Genomic DNA, 16,685 nt, shown 5'->3' on the forward strand with positions numbered 1-16,685 from the left:
GTCTTGATCAGGATGGCTGAGGTAGATGAGGCAGCCGCAGAAGTATTTCAGCAAGCTATTGGGTTTTTAAAAAATACATAAATAAATATTATTATTGTGAAAACGAAAAGGTTGCATGGCCTCATCATTTGAGCGAGTTGTGATTGAGGACGCGAGCTTAGCCTCAGTCATGTTGCCAGATAGACGTATTATAATCGTCCAAGGATTTCTTTTTTTTTTTTCATTTAATTTAGGAAGTGAATTAAGTGGGAGGCAGCAAGTTAGGGACAGCGATATCTTTATATTATTTAAATAACCCAAGACTCATTGCGGTTTATTTATTTTTAGATTTTTATTTACTTATTTATTCAATTGCACAGCTCTGTCATCTAATTTATATTATATTAGTCACCTTATATATTATTTTTATGTGTTTACCTTAAACATTATAGGCCTATGTTATGATTAATATGACAAACAAACAAACACACGCGTATATATATATATATATATATACTCAAATTGCTGGAATACTGTGAGATAGAAGTACTGTTTGAAGTTGTGGGGGGGTCTATTTGGGAGAAAATTCAGTGCCATTTTTTACACCCAGTTCATCCCTGGTCATCTACAGAGGATGATAAACCAAAAAAAGATAAAGTAAGAGATAATATTAAGGGATATTAGTTTAAATAGTCCAGATGGATATAAATAAGTAACAAACTTGAATAAAAAAAAAATAATAAAAACAAATTGAAGACCACCTGAATATGATTTAAGCTCTTACTGCAGTGATCCTCAAATCTGGCTCGCGAGATCCAGTTTCCTGCAGAGTTTAGCTCCGACTCTAATTAAACACACCTGCCTGTGATTTTCTAATGATCCTGAAGACAATGATAAGCAAACTCATGCGTGTTTGATTAGGGTTAGAGCTAAACTTCGCAGGAAAGTGGATCTCGCGAGCCAGATTTGAGGATCACTGGCTTACTGCAATTATTATTAAATGTGAATTATTAGTCATTTAACCCCTTCAGACCTGAATTATGTTTCAAGTTTCTGAAAAATATAAAAGTACATTTTCCCAGCTCATGAGACTTCTATAAATGAGGCCAAATTAAAATATTACAAATTTCTATACTCTTTAATTTTAATTTTTTTTGTCCATTTCAATGGATGTCAGGTCAAAACAGGGGTGCTTCACAAAAATGTACCATTATGAAATACAATAATAAACATAAAAATTGTTGGGCTGCTGTATACTTTAAGCTTCTTCTCAAGGTCAAAAACGTGAATAACATTTCAGTATAACATTTCAACCTTAATTTTAAGGTTTTTGTTTTACCGTTTGCATCGCATAATTTTTGTAACAAATTAAATATCTTAAAATCAATCAATATGGTCATTTTAGAGTCATTTTCTGTGTGCATCTTTTTTATCAAACACTTGAACATTATAACATTTAAACTTAATTGTAAGGTTTTTGCTTTATAGATTGCACATTTGTTTATTTATAACAAAATGGAATAAATCAAGTCACATTAGAGTCATTTCCTGTGTGCATCTTTGAAATAATTTCTCTGTTACATAAAGCAGTAGTGCACCTTGCACTTATCACAGAAGACGTGTGTTTTCCCAGAACAACCTTCCAATTTGTTGCTTTTTTTTTTTTTTTTTATAATTTGGCAGGTGGTCCACCATATCTTTTTTGACATCAAGAACTGGCCAGCATTCCCTTGCCCCTGTATTTTGTCCAGCTTCATCATGTGTAGTTTGAGTGGTACTGCTGCATTAGAATTGCTTGGCCTCCCTCATTTTTTTTTAACCCTGTGGCTTCCCAGAACGCACAAGCACTTTGGCCACATTCATTTTGAATTCAAGGAGATCCATGATTTTCTGTGGCTGAGTTCCTTTGTATTCATTGTCCCCTGCGAAACTCAAGCCAGCTGTTCACTACAGCAACATCAAAAGCATGAGTAATCATGCGCAGTGGCCATTTGCGAGACTTGATATCAATCCTGTAAATGCTGATTAGCTGATCAAGCTTGTCCACCCCTCCCATGCCCTGCAATCAGCATTACTGGACATGTGATTTCAGGAACAGACGTTTGAACCCACTGTCCATTCTAATGGACAGACACATTTGAAAAAATCCTGATTTAAAACGTGCAATTCTACGATCGATTTTAAACTTTAAATGATAAGTTCAATCCTTCTATTTTACATACAAACTATGAAATACTGGCAAACATATAGATTTTTTTAAATAAAACCATAGAAAATTCTTCTTGCTTCTGAGTTTGGAATTAAGTGCTGCCATGCTTCTCTTCAATGTAGTGGTTTTTTTCTATTACCACATGCAAAGTTTTACTGCCATTTGATTGGACGACAAACGTCCAATCTCATGGACTCCAGGCTTTAAACTAGGTGAAATGCTCCAGAAGTAAAAAAAAAAGGGGCTGACATGTGATGTCCATTATAATGGACGCAGGGTCCGAATGGGTTAAACCCCTTTATCTAAACCTCTCTACTTAACCGTTGGCTGTGTGCATCCGCCATGTTTGTAGTTTAAGGTTTTGTAGTTTGTAGTTCTGGACCTAATCCTTAACCAAAGCGCATTGGATTGTGGGTAATATTAGCCATTAGAGTGTGAACAGATCCACACTTCAGAAATCGACCTCAAATAGTAGACCATCCGGGGACTTCTGGCTCACTCTTTTCAACACACTGTGCTTTGGGACACACTTAATTTAATCTCACATACTATTTAGGATGATGGACAGCAGGTTTGACAGACTATGGAATAATGTGGTATTATTTTTCTCGTTATGACTGAAGGAAGAAACTATTGATAGTGAATACCTTTTCAGTAACAAAGCAGTTTTATCACTAATAACTGAATGACTTTGTTTCTAAAATGTAACTCCATGAGAGGAACTGCCAAAAAAAAAAAAAAAAAAACACTAATGCAGATTGTGTTCAGATTAAATGAGTCAGTGTGGTTAACAATATACAGATCTCACACTTAAGAACATGTTTCACAACCACTGTTATGTCATTCTTGTGTTTTCCCCAGGTCAGTTGTTATAGTTAATACATAAACACATTATATATACAGTGGGTACGGAAAGTATTCAGACACCCTTAAATTTTTCACTCTTTGTTATATTACAGCAGTTTGCTAAAATCATTTAAGTTCATTTTTTTCCCCTCAATGTATACAGCATCCCATATTGACAGAAACACATAATTGTTGACATTTTTGCAGATTTATTAAAATAGAAAAACTGAAATATCACATGGTCATAAGTATTCAGACCCTTTGCTCAGTATTTAGTAGAAGCACCCTTTTGATCTAATACAGCCATTTAGAGTCTTTTTGGGAAAGATGCAACATGTTTTTCACTCCTGGATTTGGGGATCCTCTTCCATTCCTCCTTCAGATCCTCTCCAGTTCTGTCAGGTTGGATGGTAAACGTTGGTGGACAGTCATTTTCAGGTCTCTCCAGAGATGCTCAATTGGGTTTAAGTCAGGTCTCTGGCTGGGCCATTCAAGAACGGTCACGGAGTTGTTGTGAAGCCACTCCTTCATTATTTTAGCTGTGTGATGAACCTTCGGCCCAGTCTGAGGTCCTGAGCACTCTGGAGAAGGTTTTCATCCAGGAAATCCCTGTACTTGGCCGCATTCATCTTTCCCTCGATTGCAACCAGTCATCCTGTCCCTGCAGCTAAAACACCCCACAGCATGATGCTGCCACCACCATGCTTCACTGTTGGGACTGTATTGGACAGGTGATGAGCAGTGCCTGGTTTTCTCCACATACCACTTAGAATTAAGGCCAAAAAGTTCCCTGAACAGAGAATGCTTCAGGTGTTTTTTTGCAAACTCCATGGGAGCTTTCATGTGTCTTGCACTGAAGAGAGGTTTCCGTCGGGTCACTCTGCCATAAAGCCCCGACTGGTGGAGGGCTGCAGTGATGGTGAACTTTCTACAACCTTCTCCCATCTCCCGACTGCATCTCTGGAGCTCAGCCACAGTGATCTTTGGGTTCTTCTTTACCTCTCTCACCAAGGCTCTTCTCCCCCGAAAGCTCAGTTTGGCCGGACGGACAGCTCTAGGAAGGGTCCTGGTCGTCCCAAACATATTCATTTAAGGATTATGGAGGACACTGTGCTCTTAGGAACCTTAAGTGCAGCAGAAATGGTTTTTGTAACCTTGGCCAGATCTGTGCCTTGCCACAATTCTGTCTCTGAGCTCTTCAGGCCGTTCCTTTGACCTCCTGATCCTCATTTGCTCTGACATTCACTGTGAGCTGTAAGATCTTATACAGACAGGTGAAGTCCAGTCAGTATAATCAAACACAGCTGGACTCAAATGAAGGTGTAGAACCATCTCAAGGATGATCAGAAGAAATGGACAGCACGTGAGTTAAATATATGAGTGTCACAGCAAAAGGTCTGAATACTTATCACCATGTGATATTTCAGTTTATCTGTTTTAATAAATCTGCAAAAATGTCAATAATTCTGTGTCTTTCTGTCAATTTGGGATGCTGTGTACATTGAGGAAAAAAAAATGAACTTAAATGATTTTAGCAAATGGCTGCAATATAACAAAGAGTGAAAAATTTAAGGGGGTCTGAATACTTTCCGTACCCACTATATATATATATATATTAGTGGCGTGCCGTTATCGGCGTTATCGTGCTGCGTTAAAGTGAAACTCTTATCGGGTGATAAAAAAAATATTGTCGTTAATCTATTTTCAAAGTTGGGTTGAGAGCTGGGTCTATACTACACAAGCTATGATGACTTTCACCTTGATATTTTAGCGCGGATGTATACCTAACCGAATCTGTAGGGGGCGAGAACGAGTCTTTAAACCTGTGTGTATGCCTACTGTGAAATTACCACATCAAACGTGACGTGCTAACATGGATGCAGCTGAAGCTGCCGGGTTTGCTTCAGGGAATTTATTATTTTTTTTTTTTAAAGAAGCTTCCCAATGGAAACCTCAACAAGACGCACGCCTGTTTCACACATTCTCCATCTGCAGTGCGTATGCAGTCCATGTGCGTTTCGTATGTGGTGCTGAAGCAGCACAGACTCATTGTGCTTTCACACAGGACGAGTTTGCAGTCCGCTACTCGGTACGTGAACGATCACTGCACTGCTGCGGACGCACCACTCCTGGAACACACTGACGGACCGCAACCGCGTGAACGCTGGAATCCGTTAACATGGGTGCGTAAAAAAATATGCAATGCATACGCACTGCAGACGGAGTATGTGTGAAACAGGTGTAAGGTTGTTTGCACCTTGTGCTTTCTCGAGCACTTTGTGATACATTTGGAAACAGGAAACAGCCCCTGTTCTAACGCACCACCTGTCTTGAGAAAACCGTTCTAAAAGACTTACTTTATATTTTATGTGGGTAGCACACATTTTCTGAATGCCTTCGGCAGAATTCAAATGAGCCATTTTAATATAGATTAATCTAGAATAATTCCAAGATTACAGTGAGATTAATCTATATTTAAAAAAAATAATCTATGCCCACCATATATATATATATATATATACAAATGTCTTTTATAGGATAAATAAAACATTTCATCAATATTTATAGGAGAAGTATGAAGCAGCACTTCTTCATTATGCACTGCATTCTGTCACTAAATACAGATCAGAATCTGACTCAGTCTGTTGATCAGAGGAAGTGAAAAAACAGAGGGAGGGAGGATAGTGTTTAAAGAAAGAGTTATAATCATATAATGAAGAGAGACTGAGAGAAAGAGAAAATGTCTGATGAGTGTCATCTGTGTCTGCTGGGACTGATCTTTCTCTCTTCACTTCTCACAGGTAAACACACTTCTACACACTCTTTAAACTCATGTGAAAGAGTTCAGTGTACATATGCATACAATAAAGTTTAATTTATTAATATATAACATAATGATCAGATGTTCTTGTGTTTCAGGTGTCAGTGGAGTGTATGATCATGTGTTCATCAGTTCTGGTGAAGATGTCACTCTGTCCTGTAATAATACTCTTCATAACTGTAACTCAACTACATGGATCTATAACAGATTCAGGCATTCAACAACAGTTAAACTGATTGGTTTAGGGATGAAGAGGAAAGACACAGAGAGACATGAGAGACTGAGTCTGGGGTCTGACTGCTCTCTGAACATCAGGAACATCTCAACAGAAGATTATGGATCTTACATCTGTCAACAATGGACTGGTGTGAACAGAGACCAAAAACAAGAACCTGATGCTGGTGTTTATCTGCATGTTCTTCATGGTAATTTATGATTATGTGGTCAATTTAAATAGGGCAGATTCTTGATTTAATCTCTCCTGATGATTGAAGAGTGTGTGATGTGTGTGTTATTCTGTGTTTCAGTCTCATCCTCACACACTGAGATCAGTTCAGGTCTCTCTGTGACTCTCTTCTGTCAGCTGTATTCATATCCTCGAGTCTCTTGTGATGATCCGGGTCGTTCTAAGAGAATTCATCTGTTCTGGGTGAATCAGGCTGGTGTTAAATCAGACTCCAGATATCAGATATCATCCTCATCAGATCACTGTATCATCTCTCTGAATAAAACACTCCTGAATGAAGATCACAACAGAGAGTGGAGATGTGAAGTTACTCACAGAGATCAAGTCAAGACCTCAGTCACATACACTGTCAAGAGTTCAGGTGAGAAAACATCTCATCAATCAGTCTGTTAGATGTGCTAACATAATACTAATGCTAAAGTTATCTTGTGTGATTAAAATATGATTGTCATAATCTACACTTGTCATAATCTAAGATGATCTAATATTCATCTTTTACAGCTGAAGCTGGTTCAACAAAATCAGTGATTCCAGTCCACAGAAAAAACTCTCAGGATCCCTCAACTACAAACACACACACAACTAAAGGTACATCATCACTGTCTTCATCACACCAGTGCTTTACAGCGGCTCTCAGATACTGTATTCTTCTTAAATCAGTCTCTACATATAATGAATTCCTCTCTGAAGACATTAATTCAATTCAATTCAATTCAAGTTTATTTGTATAGCGCTTTTTACAATACAAATCGTTACAAAGAAACTTTACAGAAAATTACGTTTCTACAACATTTAGTAGTAGCTTATAAGTGGTGGCTGTCAGTTTGTGCGCATATGACAGGATTTTTCAGAACAATTAATACAAGACGTAGTCAACTAGACGATGAACACTATTAACAGCAATTATTATATGATGCAGTCACACTTGTAGCAATATTTGTTAGTTGTGTTTGTTGATTCAGGGTTAGCATCATCTGAAGTCCTCTGAGGGTCAGCATCATCTCTTCTCAGGTGTTCTGGATCCAGACTGGAGCTTGTGTGAATCCTAGTTACCACGGGATGTAAATCCCAGCAGAAACAGATAAACAAACAGAGACATCATAGCTCCTGTTCCAACTAAGTAAAATTAATTAGTTTAACCCAAGCTAAAGAATAAGAACGTGCATTTGATCAGATGCAACTACACTCACAATTTAAGAGATGCATTATTTGAATGCCTGGCGAAAGAGATGCGGGTAATATTGGGGTAATATGATCATATTTTCTTGACCTTGTAAGGACTCTAGCCGCTGCATTTTGGACTACCTGTAGCTTGTTTATTGAAGATGCTGGAGAACCACCTAGAAGTGCGTTACAATAGTCCAGTCTAGAGGTCATGAATGCATGAACTAGCTTTTCTGCATCAGAAACAGATAACATGCTTCGTAGTTTGACAATGTTTCTAAGATGGAAGAATGCAGTTTTTGTAACATGGGAAATATGATTTTCAAAAGAAAAGTTGCTGTCTAAAATAACACTCAGATTTCTGACTGTAGAGGAAGTAACAGTACATCCGTCTAGTTGCAGATTGTAATCTAGAAGATTCTGTGTACTGTTTTTTGGTCCAATAATTAATATCTCTGTCTTATCCAAATTTAATAGGAGAAATTATTGGTCATCCAATCTTTTACTCTTTTAACACACTCTGTTAGCTTAGATAATTGGGAAGTTTCATCTGGTCTCGTTGAAATATATAGCTGAGTATCATCAGCATAACAGTGGAAGCTAATTCCGTATTTTCTAATAATATTACCAAGGGCGAAATGTATATTGAAAATAGAAGGGGACCTAGGACGGATCCTTGTGGCACTCCATATTTTACTGGTGATAAATGAGATGACTCCCCATTTAAATAAACAAAATGGTAGCGATCGGACAGGTAGGATCTAAACCATCTTAGAGCCTGCCCTTGAATACCTGTATAGTATGTCATGATCTATGGTGTCGAACGCAGCACTAAGATCAAGTAAAACTAGAAATGATATGCAGCCTTGATCCGACGCAAGAAGCAAGTCATTTGTAATTTTAAAAAGGGCAGTTTCTGTGCTATGGTGGGGCCTGAAACCATGAAATTATTCATACAGATCATTTTTTTGCAGGAAGGAGCTCAATAAATGGAATAGATTTGAAATAGGCCTATAATTTGTCAGTTCATTAGGATCTAGTTTTGGTTTCTTAATAAGAGGCTTAATAACCGCCAGCTTGAATGGTTTTGGGACGTGACCTAAAGACGAGTTAATAATATTGAGAAGCGGTTCTTCGGCTACAGGTAACAACTCTTTCAGTAATTTAGTGGGTACAGGATCTAATAAACATGTTGTTGGTTTAGATACAGTGATGACTTTATTTAGCTCTTCCTGTCCTATATTTGTAAAGCACTGCAGTTTATCTTTGGGTGCGATGGATGAAACTGAAGTGTTAGACGCTGTAGAATCTACATTCACTATTGTATTTCTAATGTTATCTGTTTTAGCAGTGAAGAAATTCATAAAGTCATTACTATTTAACGTTGGTGGAATATTTGAATCAGGTGGCGTCTGGTAATTTGTTAATTTAGCCACTATGCTAAATAAAAACCTTGTTTTGGTTATTTTCTATGAGTTTGTGTATATGCTCTGCCCTAGCAGTTTTTAGAGCCTGTCTATAGCTGGACATACTGTGTTTCCATGCAATTCTAAAAACTTCCAAGTTAGTTTTTCTCTATTTGTGTTCAAGACTACGAGTTACTTTCTTGAGAGAGTGAGTATTACTGTTATACCATGGCACAGTACGTTTTTCTCTAACCTTTTTCAATTTGATGGGGGCAACAGCTTCTAATGTATTAGAGAAAATAGTGCCCGTGTTGTCAGTCATTTCGTCTAATTCATGTGTATTTTGGGGTACAAATAGCAGCTGAGATAGATCAGGAAGGTTATTTGCGAATCTTTCTTTGGTGGCTGGAACAATAGTTCTGCCCAGACGGTAACGCTGAGACATATAGTTAATATCAGTGATACGCAGCATGCACGATACAAGGAAATGGTCTGTAATATCATCACTTTGAGGTATAATATCTATAGCAGTAAGATCGATTCCATGAGATATAATTAAATCTAGTGTATGATTAAAACGATGAGTGGGCCCGGTGACATTTTGCTTGACTCCAAAAGAGTTTATTAGGTCAGTAAACGCAAGTCCTAATGTATCATTTGTATTATCAACGTGAATATTAAAATCTCCCATGATTAGCGCCTTATCAACTGTAACTAGAAGGTCTGAGAGGAAATCTGCAAATTCTTTTAGGAATTCTGTATACGGCCCTGGTGGTCTATACACAGTAGCCAGAGCAAGAGATACATTAGATTTCTTTTGCATGTCTGACAGAGTAACATTAAGCAGAAGTATTTCGAATGAGTTAAACCTGTATCCTGTTTTCTGGGTAACATTGAGAATATCACTATATATTGTTGACCAGTCTGACGGGGCTCATGTTTATAACAGTAGTTTGGTGGAGTAGACTCATTTAGACCAAAATAATCATTTGGTTTTAGCCAGTTTTCAGTCAAGCAGAGTACATCAAAACTATTATCTGTGATCATTTCATTTACAATAACTGCTTTGGGTGTGAGTGATCTAATATTTATGAGCCCAAACTTTAAAAATAGTTTTTGTTCATTTACTTTACATGTTTCTGGTTTAATCACGATAAGATTTTTTCTAGATCCTACATTAAATTTATATTTTGACCTCACTATTCAGGGAACAGACACAGTCTTAATAGATTTTACAGCCCAAGTACTTTTATCATTTAAGCGGGTGGAACAAAAGTAATCATAATGGTTATTTGAGAATTGTCTTACTAGTCAAATGGAGCAAAGTGTCCTGGAGATGTTGTCAGAGAGCAGCTCATTAAGAGATGGAGTACAGATAATCACTAACTGTTCACTATCAGTTTGAGAAACGGTTTATTTGCTGGTTTATTCTGAGCTCCAAAGAGTGTGAGAGACATTAACACACTGATGCTGTCAGACACTTTGATTTTGTGTGTACAGTGAGATTGTGACAGGAGCTGACTAACAAAATACTACAGTAAAAGTAAAGTAAAGAAGTTTGTGTTCATAGTCAAAGAGCAAAACACACTATAGCATTTTTTAAAGTAAAACAACTGTCTATATCTGCTAAGTTATGCTGATCTTTACAGTTTTTGAAACTATGGCTCCATTTCTCAAGACTACACACAAAACCACAAAACACACTCACAACATGCAAAACATCACACACATCTTGCAAAAGCAAACACTTCTTTCAAAACTATTTTAACTCCTCTAATAATGTATTTTTTGTTGTTGTTGTTGTTGTTGTTGTTGTTTTTTACCCTTTATTTTACCAGGTGATGTCTCATTGAGATATTCAAATCTCCTTTACAAGGGAGCCCTGGGGCAACAATTACACAAGTTACACAGAATCACAAAAATGGACTCAAGAAACAAAACAGATTTACAATACATGTTAAATAATTTAAAATGACATAATAGGGTTATTAAAAACATGTGCATTGTTCAAATTTGGAACATTTAAGTAATTGTTTATGTAGATGGTAAATAGGACCGGACCAAGAATAGACCCTTGAGGGACACCTAGCCAGACCCCCAGTGGGGTAGAACTGTGCCCGTCGACAACTACAGTTTGAGTTCTGTTGGCAAGATAGTTTCTGAACCAATCAACTGCCTTAGTTCCCAAGCCAATGTCCTGGAGCCTCTTAAACAGCATACAGTGATCGACTGTGTCAGAGGCCTTTGACAAGTCGATAAACAGGGCAGCACTGCAGTAATAGTGCTATGCTTGGCCCTAAATCCTGAATGTACCAGGCTAAGTATGTTATAGATTTTCAAGAAGCCCTTAAGTTGGGTGTTTACTAGAGACTCTAGGACTTTTGCAAGTACAAACAATTTAGAAATAGGGCGGTAATTATCACACATGTGCTGATTTCCAAACATCTGGTAAGTCGTTTGAAGACAGGGACAAATTAAAAATGTATGTGATAGGTTCCACTATGATATGTGCAGATAGTTTCAGTAAAGCAGGGTCTAGGCCATCAGGACCGGCTGATTTCCTAGTGTCAATTTCCTTAAGTCAAATCCCTCACCGACATTGTGATGGAGGGGTGTGGAGACTTGTCTGTGTATGACTACTTCAGGATATGATTGCTCAAATATGTCACCTGCCTTAATGAAATTGTCATTGAAAGCATTAACAATATCATTTTTGTTTGAGATCTGTTGGGTGTCTTTAACTATATGCTTAGGGAGAACAGAGTCACTGAAAGGTAGTTCAAGGGATTTTATCATCTTCCAAAATTTAGATGGGTTATTTATTTTTGAGGACATTAGGTAGAAGTCAGATTTGCACTTTCTTATAAGACGAGTGCACTTGTTCCTAAGATACCTATAGTTAGTCCAGTCAGATTTGAGGTTTGTGGTCTTTGCTAAGACCCAGACTGCATTTCTCTCATTGATCAGCGAAGACAGATCTTTGGAAACCAGTGGTTATCACGCCCTTTAATTCTATAGCATGTTAGGGGGGGGCATGTTTATCAGTTATCTATAGAAAAAGTGAGTGAAAATAGTTCCATGGCACATTGATATCCGGTATAAGACTCATTCTAGAGAAATCACAGATGTTTAATTCATGTAAAAAGGCTTGTTCTACAAATTTATTTTAATGAGGATGCGTGGCTTGGATTTAGGGAGCTTGGTGCCCCTAACACTTGCAATGGTGCAATGGTCACTGATGTCGTTAGAGAATACCCCTATTTCTTTATATTTCTGTGGAGTTTTAGTGACCATTAGATCTATTAGGGTTGACTTATCTGGAAATGTAATATTAGGATGGGTAGGGGAGGAAACAAGCTGAGTAAGATTTAGCTCATTACAGATATTTTTCAGGCTGTCAGAATTAGCAGAGAGCCAGTCTCAGTTCAAATCTTCACTTCAAATCAGTCTCAGTTCCTGTTCAAGGGTCTCAGTTCAGTCGTAGTATTGTGGGTGGAAGAGAGCGCTGTACAGATCTGAGCTCTTTGTCTCTGCAAGCTCACATGTACATATGTGAACGTGAACATGATAAATGATCAGAGATTGTCAAATATTGCCACATGTCTTTCCTCTAAATAGTGCTGATATGGTGACCAGTAAATACGGTTTGGTCAGGCTAAGCAGGTGTTAGATTCTGCTCTTATCTCCACTAATGTGCTCACAGATACATTTCAAGGAAATTTCAATTGAATTAAATTCAAGGAAATACTAGAAAATGTAAGTTGTTTGGCTGATGTAATTTAAATTGGATAATTTTAATTAAGTTTATTAAACCGGCTGAACGTATGCATATGTTAACTGTAAAGATCAAGTTTAATGGCGTGCAGCAGAAGAAAAGAGGAACTGACATCTGAATGTGTGAGAGTTCATCATCAGTCTGTTCTGTGTTCAGAGATGATCTCTGCTCTACTGAGTCCCACACACAGCACAAACATGTTTCCAAACCTCAACAGTGAGATCTCCGCTCTGAAAACACCACAACTGCGATCATTAATTCACTACTTTACTAATGAAGGTCTAGAATGGCTGTCAACTATTACTACAATTACACACAATAAACAGGAACGTCTCTGTAGTGTGTGTAACCCTGGTTCCCTAAATAATGAACAAGATGCTGCATTACTGGCCATTCTCTTACTTTTCTTCATCTTGTGGTGATATAAGAGCTTCAGTCAGTCGTCCTATCCAAAGGACATTCAGGCAACTTAGGTTAGGGTCAAGGGACAAGGGTCAAGGGTCAAGGTCAACTTTATTACCAGAATGCAATTTGTTTCACAGCCAGCAGTAAACCATATACATTCAACAAACAAACACCACAACACAGAGACAAAATCAATGACTTCCAATAATAATATACATGAGGTCATTTGTAATTTAGAAAAAACGATGGCAGCTGCTATAAAATAAATGTTTAATCTATTGGTCCTACATAAAGGCAAATAATATCTGTGAGTAAAAGGAAGAAACTTAAAAAACATTCTGCATGGGATGTCTGGGATCATTCATAATTAACTCAAGTTTTCTTCAAAGTCCTGACCTTATACAAGTCTTCAAACCATTTAAAGTGGTGCCAACAATCTTACCTCACACTTTAACAATACCCTGCAATCTATTTCTGTTTCTATTATGATTTTTTGTTACATACGTAACTGAGACATTTTCAATTATTACTATAATTCACACAGGTCTGGTACATATTTAACATTTTTTGTGATGTGAAGGTTACGTATTAAGATGTTTATTTCTGTTCATTATGTTTGAACAGAACTAGATCACATGATCACAGATCCAGGAGAAACTGAAGTCTGTTGTTCTGCTGGATCATTATTCAGAGGTACATCAGTTCATTAATGCTGAAACAGTCAATCTGAAGAATTGATCATCATTTGATACCTTTGATTTCACAAAGTCTTGATTGTGTTCATCTCTTTCTTTCCTGTAGAGATTTTGACCATTCTTAAGACTGCAGTGTTTGCTGCTCCTACTGTGATTCTTCTTCAGATCATCTGTGCAAGAAGAGCTGGTGAGTTTTTCAGATGATTCACATTGATCTGAAACAATCTGCACTCATGAGAGCTCAGTAAATGATTTTGTGTTCAATTATTTTGCAGATAGGAAGGACTCGCAGCAGCCAGCGGAAATAGAAATGAATATAATAACAGAATAAAATACTCTAAAAATAACAGCCCAGATTACAGAAGATAATCTGGATTTATATTCATCTCAATTAATTTTATGGATATTTTCAAACAGTTTTGAAGGATCTTTTCCAGTGCTCCATGCTGACCTGAATACATAAAATATAATTTGAAATCCTTACTTATGAAAATTATATGAATGATTGTCTTTCCACCTAAATCATGCTGCAACATGTTTTTATGTCACACATGCATAAATACAGATTCACAATGTGGTCTTCAAATATTTGCTGAATACTTATTTGAGTCTTTTTCACAGTCTAAAAGTGTCAGAATATGTTATTTACATATGGAAAAAAAAAAACATCTCTTAGCTGAATAACTTTAGCTATAATAAGCTTTTTGTTTTTACTGCAAGCTTTATAAACTTTAAGACTCATCCACGCCTCGTTAAAAAATGCCCCCATATGTCTACGACATGATGAAGATTTGAATAATGCCGCCCAAATGTTTTAGAAGAAAGAAGGCATATATTTTACTCTATCTGTTGCTGCTGCTGTCATCTTGTGGAGATGCTGTGCGCTTCATTGTGAAAGTTAACTACTACTTTGTTTGGTCTTCCAAAAGAATACACAACTAGAAATCAGTGGATAATTTTTATTTACAACACTGTACAAGAACAGTCCAACCCAAATACTGGGAAGGCTGTGCACAAAGGCTGTTTCTATAAAGTGGGGCAACTTTGCAAGGACCGTCTGGCACTTCTGACTTACATCCTGTAAGTATGTTTTCATATTTAAAGGGGTCCCATTATGCTTTTTCACTTTTTGAATTATAGTCAGTGTGACGACGAAGAAGTGCTTCATGTTTTGTAATATGTAAAGTAATTCATAAATAATTAACTAACCTGATGAGTAGTGCCCGCAGAATAACATAGGTTTCATAGACAATTGGACAAGCTTTTGGGGCAGACCTGACCTGTTGAAAAGAGATGGTCTTCATCCCTCCTGGAAACTAGAACTAGAAAATACAAAAACGTCCAAACCAAGTTAAGGTTAACAATTTAATTGAGGTTAACTAACAAACAAAAAACAGATGCAATACGGATAAACAAATTATCAAGCTTGGCTTATTGAATATCAGATCCCTTTTTGTAAATAATATGATCACTGATCATAATCTAGATGTGCTCTGTTTGACAGAAACCTGGCTAAAACCTGATGATTACATTATTTTAAATAAGTCCACCCCCCAAGATTACGGTTATAAACATGAGCCGTGTCTAAAAGGCAAAGGGGGAGGAGTTGCTTCAATTTATAGTTACGTTTTCAGGATTTCTCAGAGGGCAGGCTTCAAGTATAACTCGTTTGAAGTAATGGTGCTACATATAACATTATCCAGAGAAACAAATGTTAATGATAAATCCCCTGTTATGTTTGTTCTGGCTACTGTATACAGGCCACCAGGGCACCATACAGACTTTATTAAAGAGTTTGGTGATTTGGTGAGTTAGTTCTGGCTGCAGATAAAGTTTTAATAGTTGGTGATTTTAATATCCATGTCGATAATGAAAAAGATGCATTGGGATCAGCATTTATAGACATTCTGAACTCTATTGGTGTTAGACAACATGTTTCAGGACCTACTCATTGTCGAAATCATACTCTAGATTTAATACTGTCACATGGAATTGATGTTGATAGTGTTGAAATTATTCAGCCAAGTGATGATATCTCAGATCATTATTTAGTTCTGTGTAAACTTCATATAGCCAAAATTGTAAATTCTACTTCTTGTTACAAGTATCGAAGAACCATCACTTCTACCACAAAAGACTGCTTTTTAAGTTATCTTCCTGATGTATCCAAATTCCTTAGCATATCCAAAACCTCAGAACAACTTGATGATGTAACAGAAACTATGGACTCTCTCTTTTCTAGCACTTTAAATAAAGTTGATCCTTTACGCTTAAGGAAGGTTAAGGAAAACCGTTTGACACTATGGTATAATGAGCATACTCGCACCCTAAAGAGAGCAGCCCGATAAATGGAGCGCAGCTGGAGGAAAACAAAACTAGAGGTATTTCGTATTGCTTGGCGGGAAAGTAACCTATCCTACAGAAAAGCATTAAAAACTGCTATATTCGATTACTTTTCTTCTCTTTTAGAACAAACAAAAACCCAGGTATTTATTCAATACAGTAAATTATGTGAAAAATAATGTGTTTTCAAACCACCAAGACTTTGTAAAAGAGCATAATAGAATTTGCCACTGATGATTCAAACGAGAGTTTTAAACAGTGTAGACCAGAGCTTGCGGTCTGTCATTTCTCTGATCACAAATGCAGACGTTTTTGCGTGAAATTCTGTGGTTGCCAGAATTTCACTGTAAAAAAAAAAAAAAAAATATATATATATATATATATATATATATATATATATATATATATATATATATATATATATATGGTAGCACCATTTTAGGTTTTTCATAGCCTACCTAAATTCACAATAAAGAAAATATATTTCATTTACTGATTTAATGTTAATAAAGCAACATATTGAAGTACTAATATCTGTTTTGAATCATTGTAATACACTGATAACCACCAAAAACA

The 16,685-nt window shown here is 36.7% G+C and overlaps 1 protein-coding gene across 1 annotated transcript; it reads left to right on the forward strand.

Annotated features, from left to right (window-relative positions):
• The first annotated feature begins 6,064 nt into the window (after positions 1 to 6,064).
• On the forward strand, positions 6,065 to 14,308 carry LOC113080535 (uncharacterized). Its single transcript, XM_026252687.1, has 5 exons — positions 6,065 to 6,220; positions 6,383 to 6,682; positions 13,717 to 13,764; positions 13,873 to 13,953; positions 14,042 to 14,308. Exons 1-5 carry the CDS (start codon positions 6,103 to 6,105, stop codon positions 14,095 to 14,097), a joined length of 603 nt encoding a protein of 200 aa, XP_026108472.1. The 5' UTR covers positions 6,065 to 6,102; the 3' UTR covers positions 14,098 to 14,308.
• The last annotated feature ends 2,377 nt before the right edge of the window (positions 14,309 to 16,685 follow it).

The sequence above is a fragment of the Carassius auratus genome, unplaced genomic scaffold (assembly GCF_003368295.1).
Source record: "Carassius auratus strain Wakin unplaced genomic scaffold, ASM336829v1 scaf_tig00031547, whole genome shotgun sequence".
NCBI classification, from domain to species: Eukaryota; Metazoa; Chordata; class Actinopteri; order Cypriniformes; family Cyprinidae; genus Carassius; species Carassius auratus.

Coding starts and splice junctions, on each gene's coding strand:
- LOC113080535 (XM_026252687.1), top strand. CDS start 6,103: ATGAAGAGGAAAGACACAGAGAGACATGAGAGACTGAGTCTGGGGTCT. Junction 6,221..6,382: donor CATCTGTCAACAATGGACTG/GTGTGAACAGAG, acceptor TCTGTGTTTCAG/TCTCATCCTCACACACTGAG. Junction 6,683..13,716: donor ATACACTGTCAAGAGTTCAG/GTGAGAAAACAT, acceptor ACATGATCACAG/ATCCAGGAGAAACTGAAGTC.